The sequence below is a fragment of the Primulina eburnea genome, chromosome 10, assembly GCF_022965805.1.
Source record: "Primulina eburnea isolate SZY01 chromosome 10, ASM2296580v1, whole genome shotgun sequence".
Lineage (NCBI taxonomy): Eukaryota > Viridiplantae > Streptophyta > Magnoliopsida > Lamiales > Gesneriaceae > Primulina > Primulina eburnea.
This window is the reverse complement of record NC_133110.1, coordinates 6082718-6106688: the sequence shown is the minus strand read 5'-3', so window position 1 is coordinate 6106688 and position 23971 is coordinate 6082718. Positions and strand designations below refer to the sequence as shown.

The 23971-nt window shown below is 31.2% G+C and overlaps 3 protein-coding genes across 4 annotated transcripts; 1 reads left to right on the top strand and 2 right to left on the bottom strand.

Annotated features, from left to right (window-relative positions):
• The first annotated feature begins 1201 nt into the window (after positions 1-1201).
• On the top strand, positions 1202-3464 carry LOC140803608 (transcription factor bHLH130-like). The gene is made up of 6 exons (XM_073159511.1): positions 1202-1981; positions 2262-2572; positions 2670-2831; positions 2976-3041; positions 3128-3196; positions 3315-3464. The coding sequence occupies exons 1-6, from the start codon at positions 1549-1551 to the stop codon at positions 3384-3386; spliced, it is 1113 nt and encodes a 370-aa protein (XP_073015612.1). The 5' UTR covers positions 1202-1548; the 3' UTR covers positions 3387-3464.
• Positions 3465-5594: 2130 nt separating this feature from the next.
• Positions 5595-13965, bottom strand: LOC140842812 (bZIP transcription factor TGA10). The gene is made up of 11 exons (XM_073210977.1): positions 13279-13965; positions 12991-13085; positions 12199-12284; positions 11938-12066; positions 11724-11792; positions 11521-11580; positions 11348-11425; positions 11142-11211; positions 10721-10992; positions 9315-9554; positions 5595-5945 (listed from the first exon to the last, which is right to left on the bottom strand). Exons 1-11 carry the CDS (start codon positions 13326-13328, stop codon positions 5796-5798), a joined length of 1299 nt encoding a protein of 432 aa, XP_073067078.1. The 5' UTR covers positions 13329-13965; the 3' UTR covers positions 5595-5795.
• Positions 13966-21086: 7121 nt separating this feature from the next.
• On the bottom strand, positions 21087-23136 carry LOC140842811 (outer envelope pore protein 16-3, chloroplastic/mitochondrial). 2 transcript variants are annotated; one of them, XM_073210975.1, is made up of 3 exons: positions 23018-23136; positions 22350-22701; positions 21087-21455 (listed from the first exon to the last, which is right to left on the bottom strand). In XM_073210975.1, the coding sequence occupies exons 2-3, from the start codon at positions 22678-22680 to the stop codon at positions 21310-21312; spliced, it is 477 nt and encodes a 158-aa protein (XP_073067076.1). In that variant the 5' UTR covers positions 22681-22701; positions 23018-23136; the 3' UTR covers positions 21087-21309. The 2 variants fall into 2 exon arrangements, with proteins under 2 accessions (XP_073067076.1, XP_073067077.1); XM_073210976.1 differs by having other exon boundaries at positions 22350-22698; positions 23018-23119.
• Between the last annotated feature and the right edge of the window lie 835 nt (positions 23137-23971).

Here is a 23971-nt window from a genome sequence, read left to right as displayed (position 1 = left end):
TTACAACAATTTATTTTAAGTGCGTTTTCTGAACTTTTACAATAAAATTTCCAATGTTTCATTAACTAAAAGCTCGAAAACATTTAAAATAATTTCTTTCGAACATTGCCGAATTAACTGATCAATCCCTGAAACGTCCCACACTGATCGAATTTTTATTCTAACTAGTTTCCTGAATTCATCCGAAAAAATGGATACAACGTGCGTGCTTATTTATCCCCATTTTTATACCACTATTTGTAATTCATGGGAACTATTATTAAATTAAAAATGTTTGTTAATATCGTTTGCTGATGTCTGCAATCCCTACCTTTTTCTTAAATTTTGTTCCCTTCAATGTTCTAAAAAGCTCGGTTAATATTGAAGCTCGACAAAAACGCCGTACTTCGGAGAGAAGGAGAAAAAAACGGTTAAACTGTAGTTTGACCGAATTAAGCATAATTAAACCGTTTGATTAAGTGTGCTTAAGCACAATTAATCGTATTTATTTATTTTTAAATTTTTTATTTTGAAGGTATGTCTTTTTTATTTTAAAATAATAAATTATATTTATAATTTAGATGTTTATTTTTTAATTTTAATTATGATTAAGCATGTCTGATAATGATTTGACAAATATTTATAATTTTTAATGTGATTTAGTTGCAAAAACAAATAAAGATTGTAATTTTGAGATTTTTATGTTTTATAAATACGAGAATTAATGCATCAGACTTAAATTTATCATATTTATGTATTATTTTTTATTTATTGATTTGAGATAATTACAATTACACTAAAGATAAAAAAAAATTCACGATTAAACATGTGCTAATCTCACTTAAATTGAAAAATTTAGAACTCCACATACACACTTCGAAATATTTCACGTTTTTTTAGAACATTGGCTCCCCTCGATTAATGAGATCCTACCTATATGAGCACTATCATCATTTCATTTTAAGGGGTAAGATCTTGTCACACATACAATTTCAAAAAAAAAAAATGAGTCCTATATATAAATGAGTAAATCTTGATCATTCATCATATCAGAAGAATAAATAGGATTAAATAAACCGTTCCCCTCTCCAACATGTCCCTCTCACTTCCTCTGCACTACTAAAAAAAAGTCTCGGCCTCCGGTCCCACTTTTTGCAAAGGTTAGCCAAAAATGGAAATTTACAGTAAATAAAAGTATAAAACAACCCCGTATCTCCATCATCTTTTGCTTCATAACATATTTGAATCTTCACTGCCCACGAGGTTTTTTTTTAAAAAAAAAATTGAAAACATCAAAATCCAAGCTGATCGAGGACTTCTCAAAAAAGTCAGATCTCTCTGTTGCTTCTGTTACAAGATTTCATTTCCCCTCAACTGCTTAAAAAATAAGCTGCTGCTTAATTCTGATAAAGACTCCAAGAATTTTGTGTGGGGATAAAGTTACACTGCGGGAATGTATGGCGATTCCCATGCATTATACTCTGATTCGGGCCTTATATCTTCACCTAATCCCAAGCTGAAGAACACCGATCTGGGTTTCCGAAGAACACCGAGCTTTGGTTTCTGTTCATGGAATCTGATACAAATTCAAACTACTGCGAGTGGCAGCAGTTTAGTAGCCCGAACAGCAGCCAAGTCAATTATGGGCTGCTGAAGTATAGGTCGGCTCCCAGTTTTATGCTGGCAAGTCTTACAAATAATGGGGTTCGTGAAAAGGGCACTGCAAGATTGAGTTCTAGATTTTGTTTCGGTGATGAAAATAGTAGAATGAATTATATTTGTAAAAATAATGGTAGCAGTGGAATTGGTGCGCGGTTGCCACCACAATACCCAAGTCAAAATGTTGGCCAATCAGGGTCTTTGGCTGTGGATGGTGGTGGGTTTAGTGCAGTCGCTATGAGTTCAATGGGGATGGAGCTTCAAGTGCTGGGAAAAATGAGTCCAAATCTTTTGAGGCAAAACAGTACTGCTGGATTTTTTTCAAATCTCACCCCTCAACATGGTACTCTCTCTCTTTAAAATATCACAAGTATACCATAAATCTAAATTTCTTGGATTGATGCTTTGTTGAATTGAATCTATGATAGTGGATGTGAAAAATATGAGTTTGACAAAAAAGGATTGGGATAATTTTGATTGATTTTTCTCTGTTAGTTATTTGGTACTTTAAATTAATCAAGAATACTTGAAGAGTTGTTTTTAATTACTATTTTTATTTGTGATTCAGTGTGAATTGGTAAAGTGCACCTATTGCTCACAATTTGTCAGAATTTAATTTTCAGCTTATGGAAGTGTAAGGTCAGGGACTGGAAGCTATAAGATATCTGATTGTAGTGATAATAATGGAGACTCAAGTCCATGTTCAAGCAGGCTAAAAAATCGCAATATTTTCTTCTCTGGAACTTTGTCTCAGATTTCAGAGGTTGAAAATGGACCGGATGATGCAAAGGCCGGGAGAGGCAGTGACGATGACAGTCTATTTGGATTCCCATTTGGTTCTTGGAACGATTGTTCGAATTTCGCAGATAAGTTCTCTACTGACATCAAAAGGGAACATGATGATGATCCTCACAAGTTATTTGGTAACACTCTGGTAGTAAATCTTGTTTCTGTCTTTATCACTAATATATACTGTATAAACTTGTTATTATGTTCACAATTCAGTATGTGTTTTGTGTGTGTGTGAACAGAATGGGGAGCCTGAGAACAGATCAAATACTTTGTCACGCCACTTAAGTTTATCGAAGACTTCGTCTGAAATGGAGAAGCTGTTGCAGCTTCAAGATATGGTTCCTTGTAAGATCCGTGCCAAGCGCGGTTGTGCCACTCATCCACGGAGCATTGCCGAGAGGGTATACACACACACACACACACACACACACACACACATATATATATATATCTACACACACACACACACACAAATATATTTATTTATTTATATGTTTCCAATAGTTAGGTACAATTTGAGATGAAATGAAAGATATTTGGTGCAGTTAAGAAGGACTAGGATCAGTGAAAGAATGAGGAAACTACAAGAACTGGTTCCAAACATGGATAAGGTACATGTTTTAATGAATATTTCCAATCCATTTTGGAAATCAATTTACTTTAATGAATATTTCCAATCTTTTTTCTGGACATGCAGCAAACCAACACAGCAGATATGTTGGATTTTGCTGTGGAATACATCAAAAACCTTCAGAAACAATACAAGGTATATATGTGTCACTGGGCTAACAAAATTACTCAACAAATTTAAGGTCATATATATATATATTCATGTTTTCAATATCTCGAACATTTTCTTCAATTTTCACGTATCCATCATGCAGTTGCTCTGCGAAAATCGAGTGAATTGTAGCTGCTCAACTTCTCAGAAGATGGTTCTTAATCGAATGCCCTAGAAGAAGGAAGAGTAGAGCCCTTTTAATCCCATTTTCTTGGGTTATATATATCACTAATGTTGAAAATAAGATATTGAGTATTGAAAATAAGAGTGTAAATATTGAAATTTAATGCATGGTGATGAATGTAATTAATGATGTATTTATTTTTGGATTATTTTCAAATAATTCTGTAAATGGGTCTCTCAATTTGTGAAGAAACATACAATTGAGCGGAAAAATTTTATAAAAGTGTGTAGTTTAATATATTTTGTAAATTTGATATTTTTATTTTTACCATAAATTTTTTCTTTTTAACAATTATTACTATTTTTGGTTACAAGTGTTGTTAACATAATTAGATAGGCTAAGTCTCCAAAATAAATATATAATTTTCCAATTGTAAAGGGTATGTCCACAAGTACATTTCTTGTTATAGGGATGATTTTCCTTTATTAGCAATAAATAAATAAATGTCGAATTATCCTTGTTAGTTCGTAATATAATTCAATCAAGATATCTACCAGAAATCATATTTATTTATCAATGTTGCTTATTATATTGACTGAAGATTACATAATTTTTCTTACAAAATTTTGTTATGTTACAAAATTTATTATATCGAATTTTTTTTGTAGTATTTAATGAAAAAATGATTTTTTTGTCATTTAAATTGTCAAAGTTTGTTTTGGTATATTGACATTTAATTTTCTTCTATTTTGTTTTAATTTAGATGGTGACATCTGTCAAATCAACAATTTTCAATATTATGACAATTTTTTGATGTCATATAAATATTTTCTGGCGTGACATTAGCAATCTGATTAAAATAATAAAAAATTAAAAATTAGTGTACCAAAATCAAACTTTGAAAACTCAGTCACAAAACTTATAATTAAACAAGTTAATTCACAAATTTTTTTTCTCTATTTCAATATCCACGGGTTTATATTAGACAATTTGGTGCCATCTATGAATGCACTAGTAATTTAATTATGTTATATTTCAACCGTAATGAGTATAAATTAATTTTATTATTTTGAAAATAATAGCAATTTTAGCTTCGAGTTTTAATTAACGTAGAGTTTTCTGTTATCCAGTTCATGCACCACAATTGACAGTATTCACATGAACTGTTGATTTTTCCTTTGTTTGCATTGGCCTTTCATTTATTTGAGTGTACATTTCGAATTTCCCCCATTTACATATTTAATTTTAATCAAACTCAATAAAAATATTTAATTATTTATTGATTGAATTTTTTTCCCTTTTGATTCACTGGCTTATAAGTTTTATGAATATACACATATTTTGGTTTTTTTTTTATCCCAACCTCATTTACACATATTTGCGTTGTTCGCTATATATGCAGATGAAATGTTACACTTATCTATCTTTGTTTCATCCAATGTTAGGTAAAATTGTATAAAATATTATAATTATAAACCATTATGTTATATATCAACGTATATCAATTTATCATTCTTATATCATATATCATTTATAATCGAATCTCACGAACCATAGCATAGAATTCGAGAACCAACATATATGAATCCTCTGAAGTATAATATCATAAATAATTTAAATATCTTTGACAACACGAAAGGGGATAGAACTAGACATTTAAAATAATGTTTTAGGTGACCTTTTAAACATATGAAAAGAAGCATCGATAGAAGTATATCTAACAAAAAAATCCTTTGAATTAAGTGTACCTACTACCAACCAACATATGCGTCGACGGTGCATTTCTTTTTTATTTTATGTCAAGCTTTCCTTTAGTTTTCTCATATCGTGAGCACCCCTTGTCGTGCTATCAACGTGAATATCGGTTGAATTGACATTCATTTATTAGATATACATGACTCTACCTCAATGATGTACTTGGTGTTCACCGTATCAAATCAAATATATATATATATATATATATATATTATCGACTTAATCTCCTTAAGCTACGGTAGGCTTACATATTCAATTTTATAACAATTTCAGCATTGACTAACTCCATATGTGTTGGTCAATTATTGGATTTAATCTTAAATTACTAATTGATTTCTGTCTTTTTGTCATAAAGTTCAATCTTTTGAGGGTTTAGAAAATATAAGAAGAGCATTTAACGAAAGAACGACTCATGTTCATTAATTTCCAGTAATTTTTATCAACATTTCTTTTATTTCTTATGATATTTCAAGTGGCAAATTAAACGATAATGGAGACGAGAGAAATAGTTTAAATTAGTATGATCTTTACTTCTTAAGAATCTAACGTACGTCTATCTATACATCTCTACGATTTAAAGGGTATATAAACGATGACTAAACTCCTAACTAAAGTTTTTTAAAAGATACATCGAAAATATCTAGCCATCTTGCTACTACTTTTCTAGTCCTCTCTTTCTGTATTTTTCCCTCTTCGCCTCTCCGTTTACTCTTGACGGGGGCGGGCCAACCAGAGAGAACTGAGGGCACGGAGGCGGTGGAAGTATTCGGCCATAGCCAGAAAACAACGTGCAGCCTGGCGCGTAGTCAAGATTTGATGCAGCCGATGAAGGGTTTGATGCCTTAAATTATCAGCCTGTAAAATAACTATTTAATATATTAAAAGTAATTTCAAAAATTAAAACTAAAGTAATAATGAAAGAAAAAGAAAAAAAAATAACTTAATTATCGTGCATGAATGTTGACTTTGTATGTAATCATTCAGCATCAACATTAGAAATTTTTACGTATACATTTTCTAAAGAAAGAAATTTAAAAGTATACACGTTGACATGATATTATAAATGAGTTTAATTTGGGCATATTCTTAAATATATATCTGTAAAGGAGAAAATAGTTTTTTTCCCACCAATTTTTTCAGTTTGGATCGAGTTCTGATCTATTAAATTTTCAAAGTTTGATTTTGATACAAAAAATTATAGTTTTCGACTATTTTGGTCCAGTTAGTGATGTGACACTGAAAAATACTGATTTGTCATCAAAAATTTCTTACTCGTCAGATGTCACGTCAACAAGTGGACCAAAATAATCTAAAAATAAATTTAATATAATAAAATCAAACTTTGAAAACTTAATGAACCAAAGACTAAAGTTGAACGGGTTAATTATTTGACCCAAAAAATCATTTTTACTTTACAAAACGAATCGACTCATGATACGTTTGTTATAGTTAATCAAGTTTATATAGTAGACAAGTCATTTGAGTAAAAAATAACTCCAATAAACGAAAACAGGTACAAGTCTAACGATTCAATCACATATTTTAGTAATAAGTTTAGCTTTAACACGCACCATACATGCTAAATCATTAATAGTCATAGAGTCAGTGGCACAACCATTTTTTTTCCTACTCTAACTAAAATTTTCTAAGCTTTTTTTATGGATTGAGATGAGATCTTTTTATTTTTAATTTGGATCACCGAGATATTGACAAATTGAGCTAGATTTAACATATAAAAAAATAGGGAAAAAATTGGACGACCCAGATTATAGGTCAGTTATAATTATGCATGGGAAAAAATATCGAACATTTCAGCATATTGCATTTATTGTACCGCAAAATACCACATATAAAGAATTTAATAGTGTACCGTAAACTTCGGTATGGTATAATATCATATCGAATTTTTCGGTATCGGTATGAAATTCAAAAAATTTCGATATTTTGACATAAAATACCGAAAGAAATTCATATATTTTAAAAGTTATAATATAATGTCAATTTCGATATCGGTATGATTTTAAAAAAAATTGGTTTTTCGATGCGAATAACATCTAATTTTTTTAATTTTAGTGTAAACGATATTATATCGATAACGTACCGAAATTTCGGTATATCGAAATTTTTTGGTAAGAACGGTGCGGAATTTATGTCATTCAAAAATTTTAGTATGATATCGATATTAATTTTTCGATATGATGTACGGTATTATATGGAAAACAACAAGAGCTAGTTATGACAACACATCCACCCTAGCATAGAGTAGTAGATCCACTCATGAAAAGCTAGAATCACATTTCGCTTACGGATTTTAATATCTATATATACCCATTCGTCTCATTTGCAAATTATAGTTTACCGATAAATTCAACTACTATCGGATAGACTCGTATCAAATCTTCTCCGATTAAATTATTTTTGAGACACGTCCTTCATTCAAAACGGATAAAGGTTAAATTTTGACTATGCTTCACTCATAGTGTGAGTTGTCTCACGTCAGTTGGATAAAATCTATTAGAATTGCATATATAGACTTGGACAATTCTCCTTCATTAAGTTAGCTTTTGATGTTGAGTTAGGTCCAAATCTCAATCTTAACATGGTATCAGAGTCATGTTCTAACCACCCGTTATGCCCATAGTTCGGTAATTTGTAAACTTCACGCTTCAAATGTTCATTATCAGACGTGAGGGGTGTGTTAGTTATCTCACATTTATCGATTGGATAAAATCCTTGGGAATTGCATATATGGACTTGGACAATTCTTCTCTTTTGAGCTAGTTTTTGAAGTTGAGTTAGATCAAAGTCCCGATCTTTGACATATAAGAAAGGATAACATAGGCTGGTCCTCGAAACAAATTAGAAAGATCCCACATGTGATACAGAGCCAACGAGTTCTAAGGAAAATTCGATAAACAGACCTAGTGGACGACACACCGAGTGAAGCTTAGAAATTTCTCGAAATCAATAGATGTATAAAATTTTATTATCTTCTTCCATTATTTACAATATCTAATGAAGGAAATTTAAATTGGACCATGATTAATTAATCTTCACCTACCACAAAATTATATATATATATATATATATATATATATATAATGAATGATTAGTCATGGCCATCTACCATAAAATTCCAGCTAAATAATTATAATAATTTGTAACACAAAACCAAATCGTCAAATTAATTGATACACATTTGTTGGGTAGTCTATTTGATATGGTTTAGGTCAAACGGTTATGAAAATGACATCATGCATTAAATATTTTATAAATGACATTAAATATTTCAATATTCATTTTTATTCTTATGTTGGGAGTGACGTCATATATACGTTCCATCTAGAGATATTTATGCATGCAACTAGTTCAGGATGGCTAAATGATACGGACAATAACTCTTCACTTATTATTACTTTCCTTAAAAAAAATGTACATGAAATATTTTTCACACCAGGATCCTCTACTGTGACATCCCTACAGTAGGGGATGTTGTGCCACAAATTTATTTTTTTAAAAAGCTTATTTATATATTTTTTTTGGATTTTTTGTTTTAATCTTTTTTTTACTCCCACTCAAAATTTTTATTTTAAAATATTTTTTGCTCTTTTTAAAGTATATTATAATTTTTTTTTCATCTTTCTTATCTTTATAATCAAGTGTTTACCACATTAATGAAAATTCGATGTTTTTTGGTAAAATTGATTGATGACGAAACAAAACACAAATTTTTAATTTTGTTCGAGTATCGATGAAAATAGATGAATCAAGCATGCGCGAAGAAGTAAAATTGAAACATAAAATTTGTTTTACTTTCAAAACAAACGAGTTAAACAAAATGTCAAAAAAAAATCAAAAATAGAAAAAAAAAAGAATTATAATATATTTTAAAAAGAGCAAAAAATATTTAAAAATGAAATTTTGAGTGAAAGTAAAAGAAAGATTAAAACAAAAAATCCAAAAAAATGAAAAAAAAATTAAAAAATATATATATAAGCTTTAAAATAAAAAAAACTTTGTGGGACAACATCCCCTACTGTGAGGATGCCACGATAGAGGATCCTAGTCTATATTTTTCTATAATCAATAGGGAACTTGGTGTCACAAATAACTAGCATGGTGTTAGTGAGGATTATAATAAATTGATTAAGGTCGTTAAACATGGCGCGATAAATAGTAAACAAAACCATAAAAATTAAATTAGAAGGGATTTAAATTAATTACCTGTCTAACAAAACCTTCAAGAGTGGAGAGTTTGTTCATGGCAGAAGCCATTTGTCCCATGTAAGTGTTCATATTTGGTGGGATGCTGAGTGAATCGGAAGCGATCGTTTCGGATATCGACTGATTTAGAGCCTCTAATCCTTGTGAAAGGGCTTCTTCTGCTTCTTGTGTTGATTGCTGCAACCCACATATCGCCAGAAGTTGTTGTTCTGTCAATGGCTCTACTTGATTCAATATTATCTGCAAATCATTCAAATATTAATGTTATTTATAATTTTCTTTTAAACCCATAATGATAATATTCATCCGTCTTGCAAATGGACTTTCTTTACTTTATTTTCTGTAATTGGACAAGGACAAATTTCTGGCAAGAAAAAATCATCTTTCGATTTAAAAAAAAAAATTGTCCATTAATTGATCCACTAAATATTCTAATTTTCATTTGATGCACTAGTATTTGATTTCTGATAGTGCCGGACATTTCAGAAATTTTCAATATCCTTATAAGCAATTTGTAGCACTATATCAGTATTTCTTACGTTACTCTGATTAGTGGTGGAGCCAAGTTTTCATTTTAACCCGGTAGAATTTTTTAAACCATGGTTGATCTAAAATTGACAAATAATGTCCGGACTACCGGAAAATAAGACAAAATATTACATATAAAATAAATCGGAAACCAGAAACAAGGAAAAAAAATCAAAGTTGATGTACTAAAAACCAAATCTTAAATACAGCTTGCTGGATCAAAATTCATAATAAAATGAGTTAATTATAGACCAAAAAATTATTTTGTCCTACAACGGATATCAGTAAATTAAGGCGTGAACATATCCGTACTGTTAAAATAACTGAGAAAACACACACAGAGAGAGACACCAACAGACATGGACTTTATGGTTTGGTTGGGAATGAAACCTAACACAAACCTATAAAGGAAAAGAATCATTTCTCTTTTATAAATATTATATAATGAAACCTTTTTACAGCTGTCCGTTTATCCATGCACTTAACGTCTTCACCCGTACGTACATATTTCTTCATGCCGTGGGCACATTATTTTCTTTCAATTTTGAAGAATATACAGTATGAATTTCAGGTAAAAATTTGTATACATCTCGTTTTTGGTATTTAATAAAGATTTCTTTGCAAATTAAGTTGAAATCGTTCATTTCTTGAACTTTAATAATTATATTATAAAACTAGGGTTTGCATGATGGACTCTAGAGCTTCAATCGACCATTTTCTTGATTGTTAGGAAAACAATGTCACTCTATATATATTATATATCTAACCATTTCTAAGAAATTAAATATATTTGTGAATTCAATCGATTCTTTCGTGGTTATCACGTGTTTTTCTGTGATGGGTTTTTTGTTTAGGGTTTAAGTTGTATTTAGACAAACCTTGATCACCTCAGATGGCCGGAAACCTCCGATCCACATGAAGCAACGCTCGGCAGGGGTCTTCCACATGCCTGAGATGAGGTGGAACACGTCGGATTTCGCAATCATGTTCTTAAGATTCATCACCTGATCATAGTGTGCCAAGCAGTTGTCTACGAAAATCCGGAGCTCATTTTCCGGCAAGTGTTCCTGCACAGCATTCCGAAGCTCCACCATTAGACGGTGGTGCTCCTCCATCCACCGCGCATATTCCAAGTCGAAAATTGCTGCATCTAGAATATATCCAATGTATAGAATAAAGAAAATAAGATTATTATTGTGAAATAATTATTAGATTTAAGAAAGTACATATATATTAAAATTGTAAGTTGAATAAAAAATTGAAATTTAACATCATTGGTGGTTGACTTTACATATATACCTGAATTTATGTTGCTCATACCAACAGGAAGGCCTTGGTCTCCTATAGCATTTCCTCCCACATAAAATCCCTAACAGTGAAATAATCACAGGTTAATCAAATAATTAAAATTTTGACCAATCATAGGTCATATTATTATGATTATTCATATACAATTTGGATTAAACTAATTAATGGCGGCAAATACTAGATCAAAGAAGACTTACTTGGGATCTTGCCCTTTGTATTTCCTGTTCAATCTGAGTTAGCCTAATCCTACTTGACTCTAGCTGCTGAACATAAGCCTGTGATTTAAATAAAAAACAATTAATTAACACAAAAATTAAGCTTAATCGGTCTTAAATTAATCTCTCTTAATTTTTTGCTATTAATTAATCACCTTTTTCCTAAGCCTGCTCTTCCTGGCTGCCTCTCTATTCTGAGCAAGCCTCCTAAGAGTCTGCATTTTCACAGAAATTTAACAAAATGAAGTTCGGATAAAACACACACCCGCATGTGTCTGTGTGTGAAAAAACTACATACATTACAAATTAATATTGTATTTTTCCTAAAATGGTATTTTTAAAATTAAACAAAAAACACCTTAGGGTCTGGAGTCTTGGGTGTTTCATTCTCTGTACTTGAAGTAGGACCTTTCCGGTTTCCCTCACGCTGCCATAAAAAAAAAAGCAACAACAACAGAGAAATAAAATTTTTAAGTGTCGAAAAAATGAAACATTAACTCACTCACTCACACACACACACACACACACACACACACGGATTATTATATTATTGTAATATTTTATGTCCTAACCTTAACTGCTTTGGTCTGTTCGGGAGCAGAAGAAACATCATTTCTAGAGTTAGCTAACTTCATGGACGGCTCAGATGATCTCTTGGAACAAGACCCGGTACCTGCGGTAACAAATCCAGTGCTATTTGCCTACCAAACACAATTTTAAGCAAACCACATTAGTTCTAAGACAAATCACATTAAAGATTTTAAAATCAGATTAATTTTTCTCAAGTCAAGAATTGGAATTATTAAAATCTTAAACCGGATATGTAATTTTACCTTTGGTGTTGCTGCTGCAGATGGCTCCACGTGCATGGGTTGAGAAGGGAAGATGTTTAAAGTGTGTGGCCTAATCTCAGAAATTTCTGCTCCGCGAAATTGATGAATCAGAAGAAGAAAATTCAAGAAATATGTTACAAAAATGAAGCAAGAACTTTAGTCTGTACGTAATATGATATGATGTAATTAAAGTAATTGGGCGAGAAAAAATTAGAGAGGTATCACGGTATGTAAGAAAGAAGTCATGCAAAGCTCTCTGTGCAAAAGGAAAGAAAAAATACAGAAACAACAGAGGGAAAATAAATAAATAAAAGCCGAAACAGAAACCGATGATCTCTGATTGGTCTCTCTTTTTCAGTACAATCAGAGTTTGCAGGAAATTTATGTATCACAAATTGTTACATGTCGCGGTCCAAAAATTTCAGAATTCAAGAATTCATTAAAATCGAAAAGATATAAGATCCTTGGACTCTTTTCTGTTTTTTATTTCACGAGGAGTAAAAAACATTTCTCCCGCCGAGAGGATCTGGTCAAAGGAAGTACAATGAGTGGTTTATTATAGGTCCCTTCAAGAAACACACTTTCCTCGTGACACCAAATTTTTCCCGGAGAATCTCAGCAGCGTTTTTATAAAATTTAAGGAAATTATTTTTTAAATACTCTTCTTGTAGCTGAAAATAGAAGAGAGAGATCAGACAAATATATTAATATTGAAAAAAAAACTTCAATTTTCTTTTTCTAAAAAAAGAGAATTAATCGTTATATGTTTAAAGGGAAGGAAAAAAAGTTTACGTCTTTGATCTTGAGCTGACTGATCTTGGCTATCGAGATACAGAAAAAGAGCTTGATCCAGTTCACCCAAGTCATAAGTTCCAGTATCCTTGATTCTGTGTATACAATTCCATCCAAAGAGTTGAAAAAAAGAATTACAATCGAGAAACAGACGGATTTATAACGACCCAAGAAATCGAGAAAAGGAAAACCCTTTGAATTTCGAAGAAGTGTTTGAAGAAAGAGAAATCGGATTAGCTATATATATATAATTAATGGAAAACCAAAAGAAGTTAAAAAAAGACTTACATATTGAAAGTTCCCGGAATAGCTGACGATGATGAAGAAGATTGCATCATCCCAAAAGAAATCTGATTAGTCTGATGATGCTGATGATGATGATGCTGAATGCTGAATATGCTGATGCTGTTCTTGTTCCAATAAAAAATGATCCGCCGAGTGATGATGACTCGTACCCTCGCTGCCTTTTTTGGAAGCCATGGAAGGAAGAACAGAAAAGCTCGCAGCTTTTAAATAAATTCTTTCCCCTGAGGAGATGCAGGTTCTACTACTAGCTACTTCGAGTAGCGAGAATTAAGACCTGCTCACTGTTTTTATCATTAATTGCCTCGAAACTCTTCCGTGCCCATTTTTCCTCGCTTTGTAAGAAAATCCCACATCACCGTAATCAATACACATGCATACAAACAGAAGAGATGGGGAGAGAGAAAGAGTTTCAGTCGGTTATGGTGGCAATTGAAATCAAGGGTACGTCGGAGAGAGAGAGAGAGAGAGGATAGCAAATGAGGGGAATTTAATGCAAAAGAGGCAAAAGACAAAGGCTATTTTAAGGTTCCCATCTTTCTCTGCAAAAACAAGACGACTTTTTTTTGTGAAAAATTCAAAATTGAAAATAAAGCGGTCTTAGAAATCCATTCCGAACAAACTTCGATGCTTTGGTTTCTCTCTCTAAAGCATTTACCTTTCTCTCTCTAAATGCCATGAGGACACAGTTGAATCAAATAAACAACTACTCTCTTAGTATTTATTTCATAACAACCACTTGCTTCATTTTCAAAATGCAAACTTTGTGTGAGACTGTTTCACGGGTCGTATTTTGTGAGACAGATATCTTATTTGGGTTATTTATGAAAAAATATTACTTTTTATGCTAAGAGTATTACTTTTTATTGCTAATATCGATAGGGTTTACTCGTCTCACAAATAAAGATTCGTGATACCGTCTCACAAGAGAATGAGAGATCTACTATGAAAATATTAATGGGTGGAACTACTATATTACATTGAAATAAAAAATATATAAATGTAAGATAAAAATAGGAATGGAAAAGGGTGTTTAGGAGAAACCAGCTTAATTGGCAGCTTCCTTGCACTACCATTTCATTTCATTTAATTGCATGTCATTTCATCGAGAAAACCCCGGCCCTCCCGAGGTGTACTATACATTTAATTAGTTTTATATTATACAATATGAAATAGATACATATCGAACATTGTCGTTATCAAAAATCATAGTTGGTGTGATGTAACCAAAAAATGTAATTGTCTGGATTACTCTAACAGCCCGTAAACAGATCCAAATAGTTCTAGATCGGTACCCCAACTAGCTTGTAAACAAGTCCAAAAATCTGTAAGCATTGGGCTAAACCAATTAAATGAATAATTAAATTGAGCACATAACCTATCATTAACCAATTTAGTTTGGTCATTACCCATCATGACGATAATTTTACAACTCAGTTCTTTAAACTGTATATTAATGCAGATGGTTTAATTTATTTATATAGTTGTCACATTTCGATTGTTCTACAACACGACAATTATTGCATATAATGCAGATGGTTTAATTTATTCATATGCAGGGGCGGAGCCAGGATTTGAAAATACCTGGGGCTGGCTCCATCCTATACTATATTTAATAAAATAAATAATTAACTAAAAGATTTAAAATAAAAAATGTGTAAACATTGACTTAATGAAAATATAGAACAAGAGTATTTAATACCTTAAAAAACAAGGAGCTAAAACATTACTGAAGTTTTGTTATTCGCTTTTTCTTATAATAAAGCTCATTAATTATTAAATTGTTATCAATTTTTTCAACAAAATCTCGTTCGATGTAAGTTACCATAGAATCTCCGAAAAACTATGCTTCCATCTTGTTACGAAAAGTTGTTTTAACAAGTTTCACTGATTTTCAGCTTGATAAGTTATTTGCGTTGAAATCGATATTTTTTCACTCATAGACTGAATTGATGTATGGCCTTATCTTAATTCCAACAAAGATTTTTCAAATTTTTTACTCTTAAGAATCATTTTGGTCAAAAGCCAAAGTCAGTTCACTTCATTTTTAAAACCAATGATAAAAAAAATGATATTTACAAAAATCAAAGAATAATATAGACATTAATAGAAAACAAAAGGCTTGATACATCATTTACGTCATTATGCACAAAATTCAAATAATTGATAAATCATATAATATCACATACTACGATTCACATGAAAAATTTGCGAAATTTCTCAAAATCAGTATTTTATTTTTCTCAAAATCGATTCTTATAATTCTATAAAAAATTTAGTATTAATAGAAATTAAATAAAGATATAATAAAATATGTAGTAACTGCATAATTATATTATCATATTAGTTAAATTTAATATATTTGCGTGTTATTGTAAATATAGTCTAAAAATATATTTGGAATTTAAATTTCATTTTTAAAAATCAACTTACATTAAGTTCTTCAACCTTTTGAAAAAAATGCGAGCGAAAGTCAAATTTGATTATAAATATTTGCGTAAGATTATTTTAAAAAAATAACTCATAAGTAACAAAAATTCTTAAAATTTACCTCAATAAAATAAAGTCAACAAAACCAAAAAATAAAACAAAAATAAAAAATACAAAAAAAAAAAAAATTAAAATTTGAGTGGGGCTGGAGCCCACTTTTTAAAAACAAAAATTAAAAAATTAAAAAAAAACAAAAAAATAAATAAATTTGAGTGGGGTGGAGCCCACCCTAGCCCAAGGGTGGCTCCGCCCCTGTTCATATGCATGGCTTTAACATGGGTAGTTTCAAGTGAGACTCTACTTGTGATTGGTACGTACATAATATATATATATATATATATATATATATATATATATATATATATATATATATATATATATATAATGCTTATATGATCGTAACTTCATTAATTTTCATGCTGATTTCGAAATACAAAAGTTTATATATGCCGCGTTGGCCATTTTGTAACAAGTAAAAATTGAAAGAATTTAATTTAATGTGCAAAAATTTAATACAATTAGGTGTCCATAATTATAATAGTGATAACTACCTAATTTTGTAATGGCATGTAAATTTAGTGTTGTTTCATTTTTTGAGTAGGTCTCTTGTGCGACGGTCTTACGAATCTTTATCTGTGAGACAGGTCAACCCTACCGATATTCACAATAAAAAATAATACTCTTAACATAAAAAGTAATACTTTTTCATGGATAATCCAAATAAGATATCTGTCTCACAAAATATGACCGTGAGAGCGTCTCACACAAGTTATTGCCTCTTTTTTTTTTTTTGAAATGTTTCTACTTTTGAAAAGCCTCGAGTTTGAAAAAATTTCAAAAATAACGAAATTTCACTTCACAAATTTTAGCTTTAATACATAGTTGTTCTTAAAAACGAACTTAAAAATAGGTGGAAATCATTATCAAGAAATTTAAAAACAAAATATACACAATACATAATATTCATATGATTATGTTACGTACACAGACAAAGTGTGTGTGCCTAATGATTAGTACTAATAATAATTGGTTGGTCGTCATTATAATTAATTTGATTTCATTTTTAGATTACGGTTTAAAATATATGGTACGTTTTGTATTTTGAAAAGTGAGAGTATAATTTCCTACGAACCAAAATTCTTATGATGGCTATTTTTAACAAATATATAAATTATTTGAACTGTCTTTGTCGGGGAAATTAACAAAAGTTTATAAAATAATTAATGATGCGGATAGAGAACAAATTATTTGTTCTAAATTGATGTAGCCCCGGCGCAGTTCAACCTCCATGTATTATGTATATAGACTTTTGTGTTGAATTAATATTATAATTAAAATGTAAAACAAAATATTGGATTAGGTAAATCGGCAACAATGTTATTATTAATATATAATAATTTATGGAATTTGTTATAAACAAAAGGGCAAATCGAGCAATATTTCCAACCACTCCTCCGCATTCGATATTTCCGAAAGGAAAACGATAATTAAGGCGATAACGAAAAGATATTTCGGTGGATCTATTGAGGTTGCCAAATTCCAGGAAAATGGTCAAATTCACCACCTATTTTTGCCTTTTTAACTTCTTTTTTATTTTATTTTCCCTTTTATTAATTGAATTTTGATTCTGTTAGTAAGTAGCTCAAAACTCACAACGTTATATATATATATACACAATAGAAAGAGCTCCGGTCATTCTTGGACTCGGATGGGGAAAGAAAGATGGAGAGCCCGAGTTCGTAGGTCTGACCGGGCAACGCATGAAAACTAAAATCAAGTGATCATGTACTGTGTCCATCGTTCATCAAATCACGGATCACACAAAAGCCAAAGCGTTGGCCATGTCCTCACATCAAGTTCGGTACCCAAGCATCTCGGGATAGTCATCGACTTTAAGTTCACAAGTATGATTCATCATGTCTCGAAATTATTAGCATGACAATCAGCGCTCGTGACACCATAACTCAAAATCAGTATCAGGAGGCAAAGCGTGGGCAGATATATGATCATATGAAGTTATTCAGCACTGAAAGCAATGTCACTGGCACTCTCCATATTTCTACTAAAATACATTTCTTTTCCTTTGCATATTTAGTTGACTTGAGCGTCAAAGTATTCATGTCGTAAACCGATCTGGCACCCCACTAATGTTTCTTGTTTTTAAGTGCCAAGATCACCCAGCTCGGGTTTATCCTACCCGATCACAAATTCTTGCACAAAAGGAACACACTCTCTTCCCATGAGACTACGCACCCAACTCATTCAATCTACCAGAGAATCGTACACACACACATAAATTTGATATAATATTCACCTGACGTACTCATTTTCGTGTCCACCGATGATGCGTCACTTATATATTGAATATACAATTTAGATATGTTCATTTACATTCAATATATGAGTGACACTTTAATAGTGGGCACGGAAGTGGGCATGGTCGATGGAGAGCATATCAAAACTATATTTATATATTTTGTTTTGGAGTGTCTTTTGTAAGAAGGTTTTACGGATTTATATCTGTTAAACGAGTTGACATGGTCGTTATCTTAAGAAAATATCAATTTAACATTAAAAAATAATAAGTTTTCATTGATCGAGTCATATAGGAGATATGCTCCAAAAGATTAACTTATAACATAGTCTCATAAGAGTTTTTGAAATTGCATCCTTATATAGTGTTAAAAATCACAAAAACTTTAATGAGATCGTCTAACGAGCCAATTTTGTTAGACAAACCTCTTATCTGACCCAACTCATGAAAAAATTATTATTTTATTATGTTAAAAATATTATTTTTTATCTTTCTCGCAGATTTATGTGACTATTCACTAAATACCAACTTGGGAAAAATTAATGGAGGGTGGGAATTATTTATTTAGTTATGCGACTATGTATAATACGTAATTAATTAATGGGCTACAATATTAATTATTCTCCTGCAGAAATGTAGCTTTCCGTTGGGGGCATAATTCTGCATTATTGCAAATTTAAAAGGCATTTTATTCTTTAACCATTATCATTTCATATATTTAAGTCACTCAATTTTGTTCATTTTATATTTCAATTATCCTTATTAGTATCATGGATATTTTTTCCTTAAAATAATTATTCTCACAAATCAACATAATTTAAAATACTTTGAAATACGCTATTATACCTATTTTTTTTAAAAAAAAAACTATATTATACCATTACTTGCTTGAGTGAGTCTCATGTGAGACCGTCTCACGGGTCATAATCCGTGAGACGGGTCAACCCTACCCATATTCACAATAAAAAGTAATACTCTTAGCATAAAAAGTAATACTTTTTCATGGGTGATCCAAATAAGAGATCCGTCTCACAAATACGACCCGTGAGACCGTCTCATACAAATTTTTGCCTACTTGCTGAAGTTGACTCAAAGATCAAAGCTTTCTTTAAATTAAATTGTCGTATAAAAAATTATACTTCTATTATTGGAGTCAAATCCCTTGTTTAAGCAAAAAATATAAACAGATTCAGTGAATCGACCTATTTCTTTTCTAATAAATATAAGAACAGAGGCAAACACACAAAGATACATACATACTGACATACAAACTATATATACACAAACACACACAAAATATATATTAGTTTGTGCTAGATTTTCAATGTGACCACCTTCAAATTACATATTTTTTCCTATATAGATTATCAATAGTCGACACGCGGATTCGATGCGACTCGAATACATAACAAAATAAACCCACAAAAAAAAAAATTGAACTTCGCGACTAGAAACTTGGCAACAACGTGGTTCAATTGTAATTCAAATGTTGGAAGCAAAAGGGAGCAAGATTTATAAGACATTATTAATCTTCATGGTGGATCATTTCAACCTAGCTAATTGCAAAAGTCTTAAAAACAAATATATATCTCAAAAGTCTTGATATTATCTACTCAATTTCGTTCAAATTTACAAAAGTAGAATGGTTTCTTTTAGTGTCGAATTTTGACTATTTCTTTAGTAAACTCAACAGGGGACTCCTTACATTTTCCCCTTAATTAATCATTAAATTTTCTTTAAATTCATATCTTTTATAATTTAAAAAAAAATCGTGATATGTACAAGTAATTAATATAGAAGACGGTTCTTATATATATATATATATATATATATATATATATATATATATATATATATATATATATATATATATATATATATATATTAGACAGATGATGTTGTCTTATAATTAGTATTTATTCAAATTAAAATTCAACGAGTTCCCATGTTAGGATTTCGAATTTTCCATTTCAAAGATGAAATTTGTTGTGCTAAATTTATCGGTGTCTTAAAGAAACATGTTCGAGAGAGGGAAATAGATCGAGTGATGACATTAATCACTCACCTTATCCAACCTTTTCAAGGGATGGGTCTATATATCATAATTACGGTCGACATTTCTAATCCTACACTACTTGAGACCCAACTTTTTAAACTCGACTCAAAACCTACAAATATCAGGTATGATACTGACACCAATAACAATTAAAATCGAATTTTGAGACGAACATACATGTATATGTAGAGAGAGGGATGTTTGATATGTTGAAAACTATATATGATATTCGATATGTTGAGCATCGTTGAGGTGATATGCTAATCTATTTAATGTATAATTTTAATATATTTGATCATATACAATAAATACATTACATATAAAAAAAAAAATTGGGTGTTGACAAACTTTGAATAGTTCATGGCATGGGTGACATGAAGATGGGCCTTCATAGTCAAGATGTTGATGGGGGGGCCCCTCAGCCCACAAATCTGGTGTCTATATCGGGAAAAATGTTGATTTTGTTGCAATACCAAGTACCAAGATATTGCCTACGGGCCTTTGAGCTCCGCAGCGCACAATAATAAATTTCACCGTTGGTTTAAATTTTAATATTTGTAAAATACTAGATTAACAATTTTTTTTTTTTAAAAGTTAATAATAGATTAACCTTTTAGAGTTCATTATATATGTTTTCGGAGGAGGATTTTTTGAGCAAGAACTTTGCATTAATCCGATCGATAAATTAACAGTAATGTAAACTTTTTTCGTTCAAGTGCGAAAGAGAGAGTATCTTTTCTTTCCTCCTAAACAAGCATGGAACGAAAAAGAGAATGGGCTGAAAGCAACTTCCACTATGAAAGAAAGAACGTTTTGGTCCGTCTATGAAATGGTCGAGGTAGATATTCTAACAAGTTTATATATTATTAGATAATAATAAGTATATAAGTATAGAAATCGAACCAACAGAAATAAATATCCCATAGCAGCTAATTGAATCAAAAAAGAAGTAGAGTTGAACAATTCATGGTAAGTTTTTGACAATGAAGAAATTAGGATTCAGTTGTGCGTACTCAAACAGAGATTGGCATCTCTCGACACAAAACTTATTAAGTCAAACGATATAATATATGCGACCTGAGTAACATGCAAACACAACTCAGATGTACGTTACATTTCTGAGAAGAACACATTGAGACGACGTTCGCCCCGAGAACTAATTAACATTGGGCCTTTTCTTGGTGGTATAAGGATAATACTCCTTGCCATTGTCAACCCGTGTGGTTTGACCTCCGATGTCAATGAAAGAAGAAGTGACCGCTAGGGCAGCTCCTGCAGAGATAGCCGATGAAATGCTCCTCCCTGGAAAGTATAATGTCGAATCAGCCAATATAAATATACAAATTCGACATCAATTGTCAAACTAAATCTAAGGAAGTAAGTGGGAACAAAGATAAGCTAAGCAAACTGATACTTGAGGAACCCTTTTTTGCAAGAAATAGAATTCATTAATACATAGAAAATCGTACAGCAGAAGGACATACTCCATGCTAGCCTTCAAATACTACAATTGACCACCCAATATGCATTTCTTACCACAACACAAGCACATGACACAAACTTTGACGTGGAATAATAATGTATAAGTCAACTTAAGAGTAAATTCATGCTCGTTAAGGTATACTATCCTGAATTTTCTATCAAGATGCCAAATTATTACTTTTCATTCGCGGTAACACAGACACACACACATATATTTAACCAGTTATTTTAAATCTGGTCAAGAAATCTAAAACTAAAAGAATAAAATGAATCAGAAACAACACCAAAGATGAAGTTATCTGAATGCCATGTATTCCCAATGAGAAAATTTGGCTACTTAACGTATACACACGATTGTTATTTAGCCTAGCATAATATTCGGAATACTTCCTGATCACTGCAATTAACATGAAGTGCTCTGCACCAGAAGCATATGCACGAGTGTCAACTCCATATAATAAAATATCCATAATAAAAGCCAGAATACATGAACAATGAAAAAGTATACTGAAATAACGTCTCCAGACACACAACTCCCTTCCTGAGACTATGTATGTGAACATAAAGAAATCGTTCATAGACAATAATAAACCACATACACAGCAAACAGTCAAAAAATCTTACTCGGTTTCAGAGCAACGGCGATGCAGTGTCATAATCTCACTTCTCATCAATTAAAATGAACAAAATTAATTAAAACTTACGAAATTTCACCTTTGTAACCCAAAATAGAAGCACCAGCCACAAATCCACCAACCGCCCCATTAACGAAGTCTCTTTTCATCCTGTAATTCTGCACTAATTGCTCTACCCCAATATAGACTCCACCAATTGCAGCAAACGTCAACCCATGGTTTCCCATCATCTTCAGCGTGCGAATCAGACCCGGAAGTGCAACACTCCTCTCAACACGAGGCACATCTTGCCAGGTAGCAACAACGGTACCCCAAATAGTGCCAGTAACTAGACCAAAGGTCGCACCTTTTATCGTTTTCATCGTAGCACTCTCTTCATCTTCCATTTTCCTGAGCTCCACAGGATCCATAGCTGTAGTAGCACCTTTCTACTGACAAATATAACAAGAAAAAATTCAGTCCTTTCCTCTCAAATAAACGATTTTTCCGGTCTTATATTAACACCTTACCCTATCTAAAATAAGTTCACATCAATCATAAATGAGATTGATTCCAAAGAAAACAACAAATACCATGAGTTATGAGTATATCCAAAATCACAGAAAATTTGAAATCGTGATCCAAGACAATAGTTAGAGCCCTAGAACTAAAATTTCGCACAGCTACTCGAAATGAAAGGAGAAAAACCAGTAAGATAATAACATCATCACATGAATTTCAAACATCAGAGAAAGAAATGAAGCTCACCAGGACTGCGACTGATCCACCCCGATCGATTGTGAGAGAGAAGCGGGGAGATTGGACGGACGAAAATGAAATTTTTCTTTAAAAAAAATGGGAATATGTGGGCCTACGAAGAACTGTCCTGGACTACTCCATATATGGGCTTATTCATGCTGTAAGATTGGAATTTTTATGGGCCCAAACACAAAATGGTCCTGAAATGCATTTTTCAATAAGTGGCCCATATTGTCATCGAGTAGGACTGTCACGTGCACACCAAATTTTGTTAATAACATTTTATCTTAATTTTTTTTAATGAATTAGATTACTAAAATATCATATATTGCGCTTATTCATGTAGTTAGAAATTAATATTTTTAGAAATATAATAAATTATTGCTATGTTATCCATATAATCCCATAATATGTTATTATTGTAATTTATATTTCATATGATTTCAAAATAACTAAATATTTTGTTGTGACCATAAGATATATGTGTGTGTTATTTTGATTTTAAATATAAACATACATAGGTAAATGGATTTTTTTAACAACCAAATGTTTTTTTTTAATAGAAACTAATTATTATGAATTAGTCTAAATTAAAATTGGGAAAAAAAAATAGTTTTGAAACCAAAGAATATATGATGGAAAGAGAAACCATGATACTGAAATTTTACATTTCAAAATTGTGATAATTAATAAATTCTTAAATTCACAATTTTTTTTAAAATTTTTAAGATAATTGATTAAATTTTATGTATGCAAAATTTTTAAAAATTTAACTGATGAGCTGTGCAGTTTTATTGTTTGGGCTCTACCCAATTGGATTAAATTCTCAATGAACACAATCATTATATTTAATCATGTTCTCAACGAGTCAACGTCTAATTTTTTTTTTTATTAAAAATGTTCAAGCATGAGACAGACTCTCAACAAGCAACTCCAAGAGCTCAAGCCTTAGTTTCTTATTCC